This window comes from Eleginops maclovinus, chromosome 12, assembly GCF_036324505.1.
Source record: "Eleginops maclovinus isolate JMC-PN-2008 ecotype Puerto Natales chromosome 12, JC_Emac_rtc_rv5, whole genome shotgun sequence".
Lineage (NCBI taxonomy): Eukaryota > Metazoa > Chordata > Actinopteri > Perciformes > Eleginopidae > Eleginops > Eleginops maclovinus.
In genome coordinates this window covers 22,395,617-22,415,201 of record NC_086360.1, presented here as the reverse complement: position 1 = coordinate 22,415,201, position 19,585 = coordinate 22,395,617, and the positions used below count along the sequence as shown (strand labels likewise).

The 19,585-nt window shown below is 42.1% G+C and overlaps 2 protein-coding genes across 6 annotated transcripts; both read right to left on the bottom strand.

The window, feature by feature from the left end:
• Positions 1-1,134: 1,134 nt before the first annotated feature.
• On the bottom strand, positions 1,135-11,178 carry plekha2 (pleckstrin homology domain containing A2). Of its 5 annotated transcripts, none has more exons than XM_063897592.1 (13): positions 11,053-11,178; positions 10,864-10,937; positions 7,551-7,698; positions 7,366-7,422; positions 6,564-6,612; positions 6,342-6,439; positions 5,300-5,431; positions 4,511-4,600; positions 4,343-4,411; positions 4,182-4,252; positions 3,941-4,004; positions 3,176-3,253; positions 1,135-2,738 (listed from the first exon to the last, which is right to left on the bottom strand). In XM_063897592.1, the coding sequence occupies exons 3-13, from the start codon at positions 7,689-7,691 to the stop codon at positions 2,295-2,297; spliced, it is 1,293 nt and encodes a 430-aa protein (XP_063753662.1). In that variant the 5' UTR covers positions 7,692-7,698; positions 10,864-10,937; positions 11,053-11,178; the 3' UTR covers positions 1,135-2,294. The 5 variants fall into 5 exon arrangements, with proteins under 5 accessions (XP_063753662.1, XP_063753664.1, XP_063753663.1 ...); XM_063897594.1 differs by having other exon boundaries at positions 7,551-7,695; positions 11,053-11,071; XM_063897593.1 differs by adding an exon at positions 8,063-8,191 and having other exon boundaries at positions 7,551-7,695; positions 10,864-11,062.
• A 1,632-nt stretch (positions 11,179-12,810) lies between these two features.
• Positions 12,811-19,150, bottom strand: si:ch211-113d22.2 (uncharacterized). The gene is made up of 3 exons (XM_063898056.1): positions 19,013-19,150; positions 18,327-18,440; positions 12,811-13,690 (listed from the first exon to the last, which is right to left on the bottom strand). Exons 1-3 carry the CDS (start codon positions 19,062-19,064, stop codon positions 13,482-13,484), a joined length of 375 nt encoding a protein of 124 aa, XP_063754126.1. The 5' UTR covers positions 19,065-19,150; the 3' UTR covers positions 12,811-13,481.
• Positions 19,151-19,585: the final 435 nt, after the last annotated feature.

Below are 19,585 nucleotides of genomic sequence, written 5' to 3'. Positions count from 1 at the left end.
ACAGACTGAAAACTAATTTCAACACAGCTGACATTTCACGGGCACTCAGGGCCTTTTCCTTTCCTCACCTACGACACAATTTAAACTGTTCGGTGGAGACATTTAATCTTGCCCGTCCTGCAGCCACACAGCTGTGCTGGGAGGCAGACGGGAAGTGGACGGAGGTCAGGACAGAGTTTCAGGCATTTTACCTCATGGACCTTTGCACTTGACGTGTGAAACACTTCACTTAACACAGCCTCTGGGCACTGGAGTGGCATGTGTAAGGCGTGCATGCTTGTGATTGTGTCAGTGTATCGTACATGAGTTTAAGGTGTTAAAGATCAAAAACGTCAGTCCTGACCCTTTGCATGCATGGGAGATGGCCATTTTAGCAGCCGGGAGAGAAAACAAAGATAAAACTTTAAAAGTCCTAGGGCCATCACTTCCATCAAAAGCTCATTTTGATGTGAATTGACCCAGAAGCAGTGTTAGAAAAAGTACTCAGATCCTTAATTTAAGTAAAAGTACAAATACTAAGGTCTTACAAAGTAAAAGTCATGATTTCAAAAGTAAAAGTACAAAAGTATTTGCATCCAATTAACTTAAAGTCAATACTTTAAGTACTTTTGTACTCATTCTGTACAATGACCTACTTCAGAATAATATGAAGTAAACAAGCATTTTCAGCTACACTTTCTAAACTAAGTATCAAAAGTAAAAGTACTTGTTGCAGAATGGATCTTTTCAGTTTCATAATAAAATGATGGTTATTATATTATCCTGTTTTTAAACATGAAAGAGCATTTAAGTGTAGTAGTGTATCAATATGGAGCAATTTAGATATGTTAAATACTGTGTAGATTAGTCGTTCAGTACTGCATTGTACCATATTAGCATATCATGTGTTATTATGTGTACAAAATCACTATGAGTGTATAATACATGTAAGGAAGTAAAACGTATTAAATCAAATGTAGAGTTGTAGAAGTACAAAGTAGCTTTAAATGGAAATACTCAAGTAATGTAAAAAAATGTCAAAATAGTACTTAAGTAAATGTACTTTCCACCACTGAACAGAAGCCACTAGATGGCAGTGTGAAACGTCAAACTATAACATTTCGAGGTAATCAAAAACAAGACACACAAGACAAATACAAATCATTATTTAATGTACAAGAAGGAAAATTAACATTACAGGCAGGTAGACGAGTGCACACAGCTTAGCAAACGGAAACAGGCGTGAACATGGTACCACATCAATAAAGTCTTGAGGTGAATCTGAGGAGGGTTAGACTACACAAAGTCTCTGAGGCAGAGGAAGCTGTAATATTTGCTGTATAAGCTAAAAGAAAACCCAAGTAAAATTAGAAAAGCAAAGTGCGCAATTACAATTAAATTACCAGAAGTAGTGGCACATTTTCCACTTAATGCTGGAATAAGAAAATCACATTTACGAAGCTGTCAACCGGCTGATCAGCTGTACTCTAACGTTGGCAGTACCATCTCAAACACTGGTGTATTATTACGGTAAGTACTCTGTTAAAAGCTAAGGAGTCACAGTTTACCAACTTTATCTTTAGCCTAATAACAAAAGCTCCTGTTTAAAACATAGTGCGAACATATAAAAGCTGCTGCTCAGTTAGCTTGTACCTTTTTAATGAGACCGCCACTTATTTCCCCCGAGACACCTCATAAGATGCGAGTAAACAAATGCTAGTTAATTATTAACGAAGGTAAATTGATGTCACATAATGTGTTACTCGGGAAGAAAGAGGCAAAGTAACACTGCTGGGTTCAAAATAAACTGTGAAGACCCAAACTATTTGTGTGTGTTTTGTGAAAAAAAGCTTGAATATAAAAAGGTATGGATACTAATGTGTCTAAATGCCTTTAAACACTATTCTTGGTAAATACTTCTAACGGGTGAAAACATATTATTGATGACAGTTATATCTCTGAGTGGAGGCGAGTGCAACATATTGAAAACATGTGCCATCATTTGGTAATTTGTAGACTGCTAGAACAATTAACCACAAGATTATTCAAGTTTTCAGAGGAAGTTGAACACCCCATTGTACTCCTTCACAGTCCTGTGAACAACAAACACTGCGCCTCTCGGTTTTCTTCCAGCTGCGCTCATCCTTCGTCTGCAAATACAGCCACAAGATCAGCCTCGATCTCACTTCATGGCGACCAAGTCAGTTGCTCACAGTGTCACTTCATTAGCGAGGAATACTATTATTACCAGTCACATTCATTTTAAAGCAGGTACCAACACTCAAGTCCACACAGGAGTCTGAGGGAGACTGAACTCAGACGTCTGTGGTGCGGATGCTGTCGTCGTCCAGGCTGAAAGGGAAGCCGGTGTGAGGCTGCGGCTGGGAGCGGTGCCTCCGACGCCCGCTGGCTACATCCCCTGACGCTGTGAGCATGCCCAGTCCGCTGGAAGCTGCTTGAGGAGCACTGGGGCACGGGTTAGGGGCGGAGAGGGAGTTGGAGGAGGAGGATGTGGAGGATGAAGTGGAAGAAGAGGAGAGAGAAGGCAAGGTGGGCAAAGAGCTGAAAGTACTGTCTTCATCGTCTGCATCTAGGATGGAGGGCTCACAGGACGGGACAGGCGTCCAGGGCTGCCAGCCGGGCGCCACGGAGCAGGACTTCACCAGGGTCGGTCTGAACTCGTGCCCCTGCTGACTTCGAGACGCTGAGGAGGCAGCAGGATTTCGATAGAGAGAAGACGCACGCTTAAATGATAAGCCCTTCAAGGGGAGAAGCAAAGATATAATGAAGAGTTTTTCCTTTCTCCTTCAACAACATATAGTGAAACCACAACTGCAGGATTTTTGTGTCATGGGGAGAGACTTAATTATTGATGCATTGATGTTTTTATTAAAGCTGGTAAACCTTTAGTTAGTTTTAATGACTTACTTTACTGCAGGGTAGTTTGTGAATGTTATCCAGGTGTAACTCAATTTTGATTATATTTCACATCACTAATCCAAATGTGCAAAGTAACTAAAGGTACAAAATGTTGTAGGAGAGTAAAAGTACTCAATTAACCTCTGAATTGTAGTGTGGCAGAAGTACAAAGTAACACAAAATTGAAATAAGTAAAGTACAAGTAGGTCAAAATGATACTTAAGTACAGTACTTGAGTAAATCTACATAGTTACTTTCCACTGGAGACAACGTTTACCTTAGGGGGTCCCCTGAAGTCCTGGATCTTCATCTCAATGTCCCTGATCCAGCCATGCATCTCCTCTGGAGAGTCTGTCTGCAGGGGGACATCAGCAGAAGATAAAGCCTTGCAGAGGTCTGCATTTACTTATCACTGGCTTTCATACTGGTTTGTCCTTTGGTGTCACTGACAATGTTGTATATTTTTCTTACAGTCAACAATACTTAATACTGACAACAACAACTTCTACACCATAAGCAGGAACAGATGTCCCACTATTAGTTAGAGATGATTTCTAACTTTGATGTCTGCATTACCAATGTGGTCACAGTGAGTGTTTGTTCTATTTTGGGTTATGTGTTATTGCTTCTTTCTGTCAGCTTAATGTTTGCAATGCTTCCTTTTTTTCTGTTGCATAAACAAAAATAAAACCCCCTCATGCTTGCAGCCTGTCTCTCTCTCCCAGCACTTCCTATCTGATCCGACCCAACTGTCTCAGTCAGCTGTTTTCCCAGGAGGGCCGACAGGAAGTTATTGTCGTTATGGTAACAGATGGCTTTGCCCATTTGACAAAAACAAACTTTAAATTCCCTTAGGGAGGAGCTCCTGCCACACATCAGCAGCAGAGCATTGAGAGAAAACAACTTGAAAACATCAGGACGGATACACCTGAGAATAAAGACCCTGTTAATAGTATTCAAAGCTTTCCTCCACAGCCAAAGAGCATCCGTAATATTTTAAAACTTCTGTCTCTTGTTTATTGGTTCGAAGTTGGGATTGTACCTGAATGTAAAAGGTCCTGGAGCTGGTGATGATCTCAAACAGGTTGTCTCTCAGCAGCAGATCCCTGATGGACATAGAATTCAGTGGCTTAAGGGAGGGCTAGATAGAAACCCTTTGGCAAAAATATTTTCAGAATTCACATTTTTGTAGGAAGTGGCCGGGCGTACACCCGACAGTGAGTGTTCTGTAGAAGAGGACCAAATTGTGAGAAAGTAAAATTCAGTGTTTCACATTGACTCACCCTGACTTCACGAGACATTCATGGACCTTCTGAATGTCCCTCAGTGGAACAGACCGTAGAGGGTCCTTATCCTGGGACAAGCGAAAGCACAATTCAGACATGAATAGACATAGAAAACACACACATTTTAGGGCACAATACAAAATGCCTGGTCTCCTCACCATCTCCGACTTGTAGTAACTAACTGCATTGTCATTCAGCGTGAAAAACCTCCTCTTCCAGCTCTTCCTCTGAAACACACACACAGAACCACATTACAAATTCCACACACAGCTTTGTTTTTTTCATTAAAGCAGCGTTTTATCAGTTTTAAGTGGCTGGGTACTTACCACATTTCCCTGTTTGACACAGTAACCGCACCTCAGCATGCCTGGCCTGTTGCCCTTCCTCTCTCTCCCTTCTGTCTCCTCGCTCTCATTCTGAAACATTTCACACATGCTACCTTCAATATCGATTCAACAATTGCCGCCAGCGTTACCACCATCTTCAAAATATATCATACTGCACACAGAGTGGTTTTGGAGGCCAAAAGTATACAGAAAAAAATGTCGCTAAGTATCAGTGACTCTGTCTTCTAATGCCATCCGTGTCATCTTTAATATCGTTATATCCAGGCTTGGGGAGTAACGGATTACATGTAACGGGATCAATCAGGTAACTGTATCCCCTTACAGTAACATTGAAAAAAAAAAAGATGTAATCAGATTACTGTTACATATCTAAACGTTGGGGATTACCAGCAGGATTACAATGTTAGTAAAACACAAAAGAAGAGAACATAGTGTTTGTTGTAAAAGGAGCAGATTTTATATCTTCTTTGTAATCTGTACCGTCCTGTAGGCTAAATCTATACGCCTACTTTTCTATCCTAAATATCTCGGTTTTTTCTCTTCTATGGTCACATTGATGTTATTTTACATAATACACTTGAGTAAACAAAAGCCATCCTATTGAGATGTAGTTTCTTTTTTATTTATTTGCATTGCATTTGATATTGAGGTAATCCAAAAGTAATCAGGTTTTATTACTTTATAGTTTGATACTCAGATAAGGTAATGGATTATATTTTTAAAGTAACCCTCCCAACCCTGGTTATATCCTTGCGTCCTCTCCATTACCTGGATGGGAGTGTTCACCACAACACCGCCGATGATCTCAGTCTTGTAGGCGTGTTGTCTCTTCACACCCTGAGTGTCGCTGATGACTGCAGTCACATCGGACCTCAGAGGTGTGGGGCCAGATTTAGGAACCTGCAGCAGGTAGACATATATCAACTAATGTGGAACTGAAATTGAATCTTAGTTAGTACAGCTCTCTACTCATTGCCAGGGGTTAGGGGTTTAAGTCCAACTGGGAGTCTCCACTGCCACTGTAAAATGTTCTGCAAGAAAACATCCAACACAGTCTTAAGGGTGGTTTGAATGCATGGCTTAAATCAAAGAAAAGTTCACTTTTGTTTGCAAATACAATACTTTTAAAACAACCACACTACCTGTATATGATTGACCTTTTCTGAAAACCACAGTATTCAAACAAGGAAGAGGAGGAGGGATCACACTACACTAAATATAACACAAACAGGTTTTGATGAACAACTAAAAAGGCTACTCCTGAAAACAATACAGTAAAATAAAACTGCGTTTAAAATGGTGTCCCTCAGCTTTAGGAAGTACTTCATTGGTTTCATTGAGGCCAAGGAAGCTGAGAAAAAGGCGTTAGAGAAGCCCTGCCATCAAAGAGGAAGTGAAAGAGAGGGTAAGCGTTGCTGCTTCCTGTGTCAGTGGGCAGGTGAAAGAAAAAGAGATAGACACTCTGCCATTCAACAAGGCCTCTGTCATCACGCGGAAATAATATGCAAATGATCAAACCTAATATTCATGGCATGTTCAATCACACGGAGACACACAATGTTTTTTTTGACACCTCCACCACAGTGATGTGTGTGTGTTATAACTTATATTTATGCACATTCACAATTTCCTCATTCAACAAGTGTGAGAACATTTTTGTGGGCACAAACGGCAGCTTCCTGTGCTCAGGTGGAAATAATTTTCCTATCACAAACGGCCAGTTGAGGCTTTTTCTTACTACACATTAGACAAAGGTGTCCTGTTATGTTGTGCATGTGTGCAAGTGTGTGTGTGTGTGTGTTACACTCACAGTGATCTTGCTGGCTTTATTGAGAGCCGCCACCCATTCCCTCATGTCAGTCACATCATTGGCTTGTAGGAAGTACCTTCGAGAAACTGCATTGATAACTGCAGAAATAGACAACTCCATGAATATCAACAATAACCGCATATTATTATATTTTCACTTGTCAATAAGTTTAATGTGTTTCTGCATAAGCATAAGTCAGTGTTTCTCCCTTAATAAACTCACCAAAACAGAACTCCGTCTTCGGCTTTTGCTTCGCTGTAGCTTCGCTCACCTGAGACACAAGGAGAGATGAGGAGACAAAAGGAAAGGAAATTATACCAGAGGAGAGAAGAGAAGACAAAGGGAAAGGAGAAGAGTGGAGAGGAAAAGAGAAGAGACAGAAGGAAAGGAGGGGAGACAGATGGAGAGGAGACAAATGGCAAGGAAAGGAAACCAAAGGATATAAAGGAGGCAAAAGAAAGGAGAACAGGGGAGAGGAAAAGAAAGGAGACAGACGGAGAAGAGGGTAGACAAATGGCAAGGAAAGGAGACAAAAGGAGAAAAGAGGAGACAGATGGGAAGAATAGGAAACCAAATGATAGAAGAGGAGGCAAAAGAGAGCAGATGAGTGGAGAGGACAAGAGAGGAGCCGTAAGCAGAGGTGAAGACACAAACAGAGAGGAAAAGTACAAGAATAGACAGAAGAAAAAAGTAGAGGAGAGAAGGGAGGAGAGACAAAAAGAGAGGGGAGTTAAGGGGAGAAACATTTCATATCTTTACAGTCTTTTTGACTCAGAGTGTCCAGGGAGGAGCTGTCAGCACTACAGTCTAGTGCAGCCAGATGTCATTATCTCTGGTTAGCTCAGCGAGCGCTCTGACATCTGGAAAACTTCACAAAGTCTGCCTCGGCATGTGACCATTAGCTGTAGATAACCTTATTTACAGTTTATATTTGTGTACATTTCTGTGTCCATGCTGCAGAGACGTCCCATCTGCTGCACATGTAGTTCACAACTACAACCCACACTAAAGGGAAATGGTTTACCTTAGAGATGTAGGTTAGTCTCAGGCTGCCAACAGAGCTAGCTCCACTGGGCAGGTTCTGCATGCAAACACAAACACATAGACTCGTCATTGGCTCAGAGTCCAAGGTTACACACTCCTATTGGTCAATTTCACTTCCTCTTGCTGTTTGTGCAAGTGTGTGTCGTGCATTTTTGTGTGGAGCACCTGAGGGTTGTCCATATACCACAGCAGAGCATTTTCCTGGGTGTCGAGGATGAAGTATCGCCTCTGGAAGCGGCAGCTGTTCTCCTTCTCCTCGACGTCCAGGAAGCCACACACACGGTTCAGCCGGTCCACGTACGGCATGCTGCTGCTATCACATATCACCCGGACACACACATGGACACACAGACAGAAACTCAAGTCAGATGAGAAGAATATATAAAAAGGAGCAACAAAAAGAGATGGAGGTATAGGACAGATACAGAGAGGCAGATGTGGAGGATAAACTAACCATCATTTACTGCTGTAACACACACAAGTACACACACACACACACACAAGTACACACACACACACACACACACACACACACACACACACACACACACACACACACACACACACACACACACACACACACACACACACACACACACACACACACACACACACACACACACACACACACACACACACACACACACACACACAGGAAGAAAGAGACCCACTCGTACTCAGCAGTTTTTCATGTGACGTGATTGAGGCCGAGCAGCAAACCCCGAAGCCCGAGGCTGAGCTGAGGCCCTCCACCACAGCCAAAAATTACAGACTGCACTCAAGATTTGCACACACGCACATTTCCACTGGCCAGGGAAGAGAGAAGAGAGGGAGGGAGGAATGGGAAAAAGGGGAGAAGGGAGAGAGCTGGTGAGATGTATTCATTAAGACGATGCCATGCATATGAATCACTGAGCTGCTAACCAATTTCTAAAAAAAGACTCATTCAGCTCAGACACTCAGGTATGCTGATGATCATTTATTTAGCTTTGCTTTCCAGGAAAGTACTTTTTTACATTTTGAGGGGGAGTCAGACGGTTTCTGGCATACAGTGAGCTATATTTTATGAATTTGTCCTCCTTAAGTTGCTGAGGGAATTTTCAGTCCCTCCACTGTTGCTTCTTTAACATCTATGCACACTTAACCCAAAGTTATCACAGATGCACTGAATCAAAAGATGCAAAGCAGATTTCCTGCAGTTTTTCACAAGTCTTTAATTTTCTAAGTTTTCCCCACTTAAATGTAACTGGGCTACAACGGTAATATGATACCTAACTAGGCCACATCTGTGACTGATTTTTTTCTATATCAAGAACAAAAAATATGACGTCAAATATATGGTCAAGACTGAATGACTAAGGCCTCTGCCAATACTTTAACAAGACCGTCATAAACTTCCAGCAATATTTCCAATAAGTACATTCATGCACATGACACAGACAGATAAATAACAGCAGCCTCATCTTCCGTTTTGCAACAGCGTTGAATAATTAATGGCCTAGGTTTCTGAAGTGTTAGTCCTGCAACATTTATTTCATTTGCAATAGTTCAAAGATTCAAACATTCAGAAGCATTTTGCAGAGTGTAATGGAAAATAGAAAAGGATGCTGCAGAGGTCACACAAACACCCACGCTAGGACTTGCACAGGCAGGCACACAGACACACAGACACACAGACACACAGACACACAGACACACACACACACACACACACACACACACACACACACACACACACACACACACACACACACACACACACACACACACACACACACACACACACACACACACACACCATTTTGAGTATCGGAAAAAAGCAAACCATTACAGGGAGAAACAGCGGTGAGGTTGTGGCATCTTAGACAAAACTTAACAACAAATTCAGACAGTCTTAAACACATCTCTATAAAACGTAAGTCACTTCAGCTTTGAAAAGTAACAGACTTACACACACATCCATTAATGGCAGTACATGTTGCGTGTATGAGGGCTGGATGCAGTGTGCAGATCGCAGCAGCGATATCAGTGTCATTAGGTTTTACCACAACCAGGCCAGCGAAGTGAAACCCACCTACACCTAATTTACATCTGATTTATTTGCGGACAAGGTAAACCTCTTTTCTGAAGCACAAACTGATTGATGTCAGCCATACTTCGTCAGCTATACAATTTTGTAATGTTCTTCTATGAAATTCAAAAGAATGAAAACCAGGAAAAGATATCTTGACTTTGAATGAAACTCAGTCGTATCCAAACCAGATATCATACGGCTAATTCTCTTATATTCTCTCTATATAGGTTCAAAACTGTTCAATTTAGAGCTGAATCGATGAATTGATCATCTGGAAATTAACCGGCCACTCATTTAATAATGACATTTTAGTTTAAGATTATTAATTCTTTGGATTGGCTGACAGTGTGGGGTTATTATTGGCATGTGAGTGTTTCTATAGGGTGTTTAAGGTAAAGCTCATTTTAACAGCTACATACACTTTCTATAACTAACAAGGCCTCATACTTAAGGAACTGCTCAAAAAAGTAGGATGTTGTTTAAAAGTGACGATGATGGACTATTGAATTTATTATTAGAGCTGGTGAGGGACTCATCTGTGTTATAGTGTCCTCAAGTCATCAGGTCTAACAGCCTCAGCACATTGGGTACCAGAGCTCTTTCTGACTTGAGTCAAAATTGCTTTTAAAACAAAAACAATGAAACTAAACCAGCTTGACTGCTAAGGACTGTTGCTTATTGTGGATTTATTTGACGTTGTATTGCTGATGCTGTGTTATTCATGTGATGTAGGGTGACCTTGATTGCCATGAAAGGCAATTTTTTATAATGAAAGTCAAGCCACAAGGTCAAGCTGCCCACAGATCAAAAAATAACTATAGCTGTAAAAAGTACAACATTTACCTCTAAAATGGGGTGGGTAACAAATAAAAAGTAACACAAAAATAACTCAAAATTGAACATAAATCTTTTTGACAAATCAAGCTACATGATGACGTTACCTTGGTCTCTGGGAAGTTGAGACATATTTGGACAGTGTCTGACACTTTATGAACAATTAATCACTGTTTTTCTTTACTGCTTTCTTGTGACAGCTGGGTATTCACGTTATTGACCACAGTGGAGGCACGAGTTTCACACCACTGAGTGAACAGATTGCAGATCATGGGCTTGCACAGTATAACGTGATTATGAGTATTCTAAAAAAGTTTAAATGTGACATCTCAGATGACCTGCACTGACTCACCAGATCCAACAACGGCCTGCCACACCTACATACGTCTGGTCTCATCACACACACACACACACACACACACACACACACACACACACACACACACACACACACACACACACACACACACACACACACACACACACACACACACACACACACACACACACACACACACACACACACACACACACACACACACACACACACACACAGTCCCAAGTACTTACCCAGTGTGGAGTCAGTGTGCGCCACAGCCAGCGCCCTGCACGGCTCCGAAGCACAGAGGAGAGACCCTGGGAGTCTGGTGAATAACGAGCATGTTAGACAAAGTTTTAATAACTTGTACACACAGCGTACAGTCACACAGCCGGCGTGCAGCAAGCTCTCTCGTCTGTTTGTTTGTGAGATCGGCTTACAGAAGAGTTGTCTTTTTTCCGGGTTGGACGTTTCGTTATTAGAATAAACCAGCCCCGGATGTGATCTATGCGTCCTCTGAGCCCCGGGTCCTCCTCCTCTGCTCTGATCTCTCACAAGAGGAACCAAACAGCTCAACACATTTTCATTTTAAAATCAGGGATGCCGCAAAGGCATCTGAAGTAGTTTTGACAGTTAGTTTGTCACAGGTTTAGAAATTACATAAACCGTGCGCATTATCTCTCTTCCTGGAACTGCGTGCGATATGTTATCTCTTCAGGTAGCAATTTGAGAACTGAGTCGAACCCACACACACACACACACACACACACACACACACACACACACACACACACACACACACACACACACACACACACACACACACACACACACACACACACACACACACACGGTTCTTATAAATGAGCAGGTATAAAGGGAGTGTAAACCTTGATTAACAGGTCTACATAGTGTAGACTAATAGTGTGATTCATTCACAGTGGGTGCTGTCGTAGGTGCAGGTTGATGTACCAAAAGCAGTAGTGGGGGGAAAAAAAAGATAATGCAAAAGCAGGTCCATAGATTTAGTCCACTTTACAAATTCTTCCAAGGCATTCTCTGAATTGTCAAGTTTTTCTTTTGGCAGAATACTTTAATTTCAAATGATGTAGTTGTATGCTCAGAAAAGTATTTGTAAATAAATGGTTAATGATTGAGACCCATTACATTAAATACCCAACGTGGTGCAATAAAAGTATCCGTAGCCCTGAATACAAAAAGTCTAGCTGTCACTTTGGTGAGGTTCACTTAATTATAGTGTATTGCAAATGTTTTTGAACAAAATGAATAGAAAACCCAGAAATATCAGCTGGGCTCCTCTTTGTGGATATATGATGTACTTTAATGCAGCTGTATGCCTTGCAAAATACATTTTACATAAGCTGGTAACACTTCAAATGTACATTTCTCTTTCGCTTCAGTCAAACAAGCCAGCAGTTTTATGATAAATACCACAAAGCAACAGCTCTGAACAAAGCATCCGACTATGACTCACATGAGAAACACATACATATGCAGAAACAAACTTTGCATGTAATAATGTGCAAGCAGAATAGCATTAAGAGGGTAAGGGTCATGACTCGAAGCTGTTGAAGGAAGTTCAAATGTTAATAATACAGCATGTTTTTTGTTGTTGTTATATTTCATTTCCTGACAGATTAATATGTTGTTAAATGTTGATGATCCACAAGATACTTGACTACCTCAAGCAATGCATATTCTTTTCAGATCTTATGTTCAGTCCTTATGTATACATATCTGCTAAAGTAGGAGAACTCTGAAGAATTTTGTGGTGTACAGTACTTCAGTATTGCTTCACAGTTTTTCCTCCTTAACAGAGGTGCTCACAGTGTCAGTGGTGAAACTCCCGAGAGAGAATGAACTGACATGACTTGCAGGTTTCAACACAGAATATTTTAAAGTTTCCAAACATGATCTATCTTCCTCCTGTCCTCCTTACAACTATTAATTTCACAAACATCTGCATTTACAGGAGTGATTTTGCATTCAGTTTTTTTCCCTATGGTTCATTTGCGTCCCCTTGTTAAGAGGAAGTGGTTGCACGTCATATGACCTGCCTGAGTTTGGAGACCTACCTCATTGATTTCATATGCTGTGACGACTGAACACCATTCAAGCTACACATTTGCAGAAGGAAGTCATGAAGTTTCCACAGACCGTTCTATTTCTGCTTTAAACTTCAGATTATTTTATCTTAACCGGGTGCTTTTACATCAGGGACACTAAATAAACACAAAGGCAATCTTACGCATACACAAAAGGGTTTGATTATGTCTTTATTTCAGACAAGCTTGCATGCACACAAATGTAATAAATCAAGCACTGAATACACATGTATACAATTATTTACACATTTAAATAATATTGTAGTTAAAATACCCTTCTGTTCTGTTTCCCTGACAGGTTAATAATGTGGTTGTTTGGCATCAAGCGAGCTGCAAACAACCTACCAAAGCGGCACATACCAAAACCACGACACACACCATGTGGAGTTGTACTTCCCTTTGTGCACACTTACTCACCAAAAACCCTCTCATCTTATCAGGTTAGCATTTACGTCTTTACATCACCTGAAAGAGAACCATAATATAAAAAGATGATGAGCTTATTTTTGTTGATAGTAGAAAAAGATAAACAGTCAAAGGCAACAAAAAAATGTCACATAACTGCATTGGGTTAGAAGAAAGCAATAGTACTAAGTTGAACCTAATATTATTGCTTTCAACCTAATATTATTGCTTTCAGTGCACTTTTTTCTAAGCTTAGATTGAACATCTCTGAGGGGCTCACTGACAACCAGCAGAGAGACGGACCAGCTGTCAAATGACTGGATGGATCGTCTTATGAATCACTTGAGGAAAATAAGCAGGGCCGGGATCAGCAGGATGGGGCTGGAGGCCGGAGCCCCTGCACTGTTGTGATGGTGCATCCCTTGGCTGCGGATCCGCTGGGGCCCGTTACAGTCGTCCCCGAAACAGCACTCCATCGTGGCCCCTGAGTCGGAGCCGTGAGCCTTCTGGCAGAAAGAATTATACGTGCAGGACTTCATCACGGTATCTTTTAAAAAGAGAGAGGGACATAAATAAGGCCTAAGGCGGCGTGCACGGTTTAATTGCTCTGAAATTAATGAAGACGGTCGACTTCTCATCTGCTATTTGATGCTGTGAACCCAATGAACCCCCCCACACACACACAGCTGCTCTTCACACACACACACACACACACACACACACACACACACACACACACACACACACACACACACACACACACACACACACACACACACACACACACACACACACACACACACACACACACACACACACACACACACACAATTAGAAACACACATATAGACATACAGAGGTTTGTGGTTATTGTAAACTGCCGGGATGACATCCAGCAACCATAAATGATGAGAGACTGGCTTTAAGATCACACACACACGCACACACGCACGCACACACACACAGGGTGCGATTTGTAGGGGGGGATGGTGAGGATTTCCCCCCCTCTGGTTTTCCTATCCCTACCTCTGCTAAATTATTTTTATCTCCGGTGGGGACAAGGATTTCCCCCCCTTGATAGCGATGAATGCAACTTAACTGCTAGCCTACTTGAACTCTTCAAATCTAACGATCTTCAGTGTCTTTACATCAGAGTAGGCTATTCAGCAGCCTTCTGGCAGACGGTGCATATTTCTGAACGTCATCGAACACAAAAACATTGTAACATTTTTGTGCGGGAACTTCGCAGGAAAAACAGCGCTGAACCAAACATGAAACGCGTTCAGAGCAGCATATCATCTTACTTTACAGCAGTGGTTCTTAAACTTTTTGTCTGACGACCCCACAAAAAAAACTGGAGAGGTTTGGTGACCCCACTTTCCCAAAAGTGTGTAAGTGTGACGTCACGTTTCCGTAGCAACCGATTTTTTGTTCCAATCCAAACAAATTAACAATGTATGACGATTATTTTATGGAAAAGGAACGATTTTGTGTGAATTAATTTACGAGTTTGCGTCTCCAATGATTTGAGTGATAGTCATACATTTTGAAAGAAACAGCAATGCCATCTGCAGTTTGGTTGTTTGGGGGCGGGCTGTAAATCGCGTTGCCAGGACAACGTTATGCATTGCAAACCCATGGTAACGACTGTCAATCAAGCAAAAACAAATAGGCAATGTGTAAGAAAAGGCCTGGGCGGCAACAATTTATTAACGCAAACAAGAACTGGAACAAACAAAGCAATGAAACAAATGTCCAAATCAAACGGGAGTCAAGAGTCAACAGAGAGTGTGTATGATTGGAACGATCTCACTTCCTCTTATACGGACGCCATGTCAATGAGAAGGATGGGCCTGCTTCCGCGAGCATAGCAGGTCAATTCGGGGATCGATGCTGCTCACAGCAACACGAAGATTCTCCTCCATGCTGTTGAGACGACATCTGTATTTGTTCTTTATGTAGGCCAGGGACGAAAATGTCTTTTCGCACAGATAGGTTGATCCAAACGGCGTGAGGATGTCCATGGCAGCCTTGGACAACCCGGGGTATTCCTGCACAACTGACAGCCAGAATTCATCTAGAGTTTTTGAGGCAAACGACGCCTGCAATGTGCGGTCGCTGGACAGCTCAATCAGCGCATCCTCGAGCTCAGATGGCAGGTTGTTTGAGGAGCAGTTGGTGAATGGTTGTCGTACCCAGTCAAAAGGCTCTACATTCTCCGTGAGGAAATACTTATTGAATTTGTCGAGGAGACTACGAAGATGACAGGTTATTGACTCTTTCAATGAATTGGCATTCATGTCACTCTCCAAAAAGTCGTGCAGCTCCGAGAACATTTCAAAGTCCCCACTCTCTGCACGGGCTGCCCAACGCTGCAATTTTTTTGTGAAAGCATTCACTTTGTCTGAGAGGGTCAGGATGTTTGTGCTGGGGCCTTGTAGTGACAGGTTGAGACTATTTAATTTGTCAAATATGCACGCCAGGTATGCAAGACGTGATAACCATCTCGAGTCAGTGAGATGGTCTGCAAGAGGGGAATGCACGTCTGAGAGGAAGGTGCGCACCTCGCTTCGCAACTCGAACAGGCGTGTAAGAACTTTGCCCCGTGAAAGCCACCTTACCTCTGAATGAAAAAGAAGGGATTCATGTGCAGACCCCATTTCCTGGCAGAGAAGGGCGAAGAGTCGTGAATTTAAAGGGCGCGATTTGATCGAATTCACTATTTGGATTGCTGTTTGAAGAACATTGTTAAGCTCGGGTTCAAGTGTCTTGGATGCCAGGGCCTCCCTATGGATAATGCAGTGTGTGAACTTGACATGTGGTGCAACGCTAAGGACCTTGGCTTTCAGCCCTTTGTGTTTTCCCATCATAGCCCCGGCACCGTCAGTGCATATGCTTATGCATTTATCCCAATCCAGGCCTGTCTCCTCCATCCAACCATTAAGACAGTTAAAAATGTCTCCACCAGTACATCTTCCTTCCATCGGAGAGCAGCACAGCATGTCCTCATGCAGTTTCCCGTCATGACTGTAGCGAATGAAAACCATTAAATGGGCTACATTAGTCAAGTCAGTAGACTCGTCTAACTGCAAAGAAAACCGGCTGTTTTTCACTCTCTCGATGAGCTGGCATTTCATATCATTAGCGATGTCGTTAATGCGTTTGGACATGGTATCATTGGAGAGGGGAATCTGTTTAAGCACACTTGCGATCTTTTCACCATGCATTGCTGTGGTCATCGCAATTGCTGCAGGAAGGATGAGGCTTTCAGCAATTGTGTGTGGCTTTTGTGCTTTGGCTACAAGGTGGGCCACTTTGTATGACGCTGCCAAGGCTTTGGTGGGCACAGTAGCTTGGCTATGCACAACGGTCTTTTGCCCATGCAGCGCAGCTTCTTTTCGTAAAAAAAATGTCATGGGTTTCTGAGCATCATCTGGATGTCGGCTTTCGAGATGTCGTCTCATTTTTGTGGGCTTTAAACTTTCATGTGCCAGAACATCGCCGCAAATAACACACTGTGGGTGGTCGAGCTCATGTTTTACCTGGCACGTGAATCCATATTTAAGAAATTCTTTCAGGTATCGGCGACGCCTCGTTGGTGGGTCTTTTTTATTCTCACCACCGGCCAAACTTGTCCCATCTGAGGATCGCGGAGGAGTAGGTGCACAACTGGAGGTAGATGGCACTTCTGAGCTCAAATCATTGTTTTTTAGCAGCCACCTGTCCATTTTTGATGAAAGTTATAACTAGGCTAGTGGCTAAAAAAGTGGCTAGTATCACAAACGTGGCTAGTAACGTGGCGAGTTAACTATGACGTATTGTAAAAAAACCGGGAAGAAATTGAGTTTGAACAGTGGGCGCAGATTGTTACATTGTTTCTATCATAGGACCAATAAACGATTCGAAACGCCATTTAAAGCTGGGCAACTTTTTTTTTTCTCTCTCTCTCTCCCTCTTAACAGCGTGTAGGAATGAGAAAAAGGCAGATTTTCATTGTATTGACATTTTATTTTTCGTTGTTTCACCAGGTGTTATAACAGCTAATTTCCGACTGAAGTAACAAATAATTTTGCGACCCCACGGAAGTTTTTGCCGACCCCGTTTGGGGTCGCGACCCCTAGTTTAAGAATCACTGCTTTACAGGACCCATTTGCAGAATTGTGGATAGAAGAGGGCCGAAATGCTGCAGACAATGCCCCGATAGGAAAAACGAAAAAGCCACCACAAATTTGTCACCAGAGCCGACTGTTTACTTTGTCTAGTTTTCCAGACCTGTCCCTGAGTGTTGACAGCACGTTGTGCTATTTAGTGAATTATTTTGAGTGTTTGATTTAAGTTAATTGGAGGGTCTTTTCATGGAGAGCATTGATGCTGTTCTATGGTGCTTTCTGCCTGTTAGTGCGTACGCATGTTTTTGTGACGTCGAATAGAAATCCATGTCTGGGTTATTAAAAGTTTTGCCATGTTGTGATGGGGACTAATCCACGGACCCGAAAAAAGGGCCTGTCTACTTTTTGCGTTTTTTTCTCCCTAGTTATGCAAGTTAAAAGTCCAATGTTCTTGTCTATGAATAAATTAAAAAAAACATCCCCCCTCTGTTTTTTTGTCAAATCGCACCCTGCACACACACACACACACACACACACACACACACACACACACACACACACACACACACACACACACACACACACACACACACACTCAGAGCGACACAAACAGCAAAATGAATTTCCTCCTTTTTATGCAAATCTCCCCTCATTTGCATAAAAGGAGGAAATTCATTTCGCTGTTTCATGAGTAAGAAATGTATAAAGAAGAGAAGAGTGTAAAGTACGTTTTACATGTAAACCTGAACAAAAGTAAATACAAGATAAATAATAATTCAATCCAATAGAAAGAAATAAATAGGTTAATTTTTATATCAATATGTTGTATAAATTGTATCATTTTATCCCTGCCTATATTTTTTATATATGTTCTGGTACATGTAATTCCATATTAAGTCATTTATAAAATAATTAAGCTATTTACCTGATTATTTATTTTCAACCCTTTAAACTGCTCTCTCACAAAAGCAGTAGGTTGCAGTTGTTTGTTGACCCCTTGTGAGGCTTTAACTAAACTTCTTTCTGTGTTTCATGTTTTCCTGAGGTTGTGTTTGCATGTGTGTTTGAACTCACTGGGTCCTGTGATGGTGGAGCAGGAGTCAGCATACTGAGGGCAGGAGGTGGAGCCCTGCCGGATGCAGTCCTCCTCATTGGACGCCACACACGTGAGACACTTGAGGGCGTGGCCTGTGAAGACCAAGCACCTGACTTAACACTTAGCATGTATGTTCACAGAGGAGTGTGAGCATGCAGACACACACACACACACACACACACACACACACACACACACACACACACACACACACACACACACACACACACACACACACACACACACACACACACACACACACACACACACACACACACACACACATATTGCGGGTACATTGAGTTGAGATCATCACATGTCTATCAGTCCTCTCCTAAAAGGTATAACTGGGAGACATATACACAATGGAAGCTTGAGTATTGCACAATAACCTGTTAGATTACAACGGTGTATTGACTAATGAACAATCTATATGAATCGGGACCGTCAAGTTTAAATCTTTGACATACTCATACGGAAAATGGCCAACATTAAGCAGAAATCAAGCTTAAACTGCTTTGCTACAGAATACATTACCAATCTTTAACCAAGGTCTGCTTCTGGGAAATCCTGGATTCTCTGTATCACAGTGCTTCAGAAGCTCATCAATTATTGTCTGAAAACCCCAAAATGCAGCGTTGGTTTCAGTGTTGTGGACACTCACTGTGGCAGGCCAGGGAGACGAGCAGCAGCAGCAGGGCCAGAGCGGTCTTCATGGCAGCCAGCTGACGGACTCTTCCTGAGCCCAGAGAAAGAGTGGGTGAGTGTGATGGGGTGACAGCGTGGGTTGAGGGGCAGATTTAGGCGAGGGAAGGTGTCTGAGGGCATTAAGGTCTTAAGTCTGTAATCTCCATTCATGCTGCACAGCCAGCAGCCTGCAGTAATGGACTTAACCAAGGGAGGTTTAACAGGGAGACACGCTTACAGTTCAGTGTTATAAACAGAAACTTTTTACAACACTATTATTAGAGACTGACAGTGTGTGTGTGTGTGTTGGGAGTATTATAAAGCCAAAGGTCCACTATTAACTCACATAACAGCCTCAGATGGGATGAGTGTGTTTGGGTGTGTCTTTAAAGGATGTGTGTAGGATGGAAACACTTTGCAACAAGGCATTAGCTGAGGCCTTTACACAAATAATAACACACACAGTAACAATTCAGTAATATTTGCAGCAGGTTAAGAGGAAGAGAACTTTGAGAGCGCAGACCTCCGCCAATGGCCGTCTGTGTGAGTC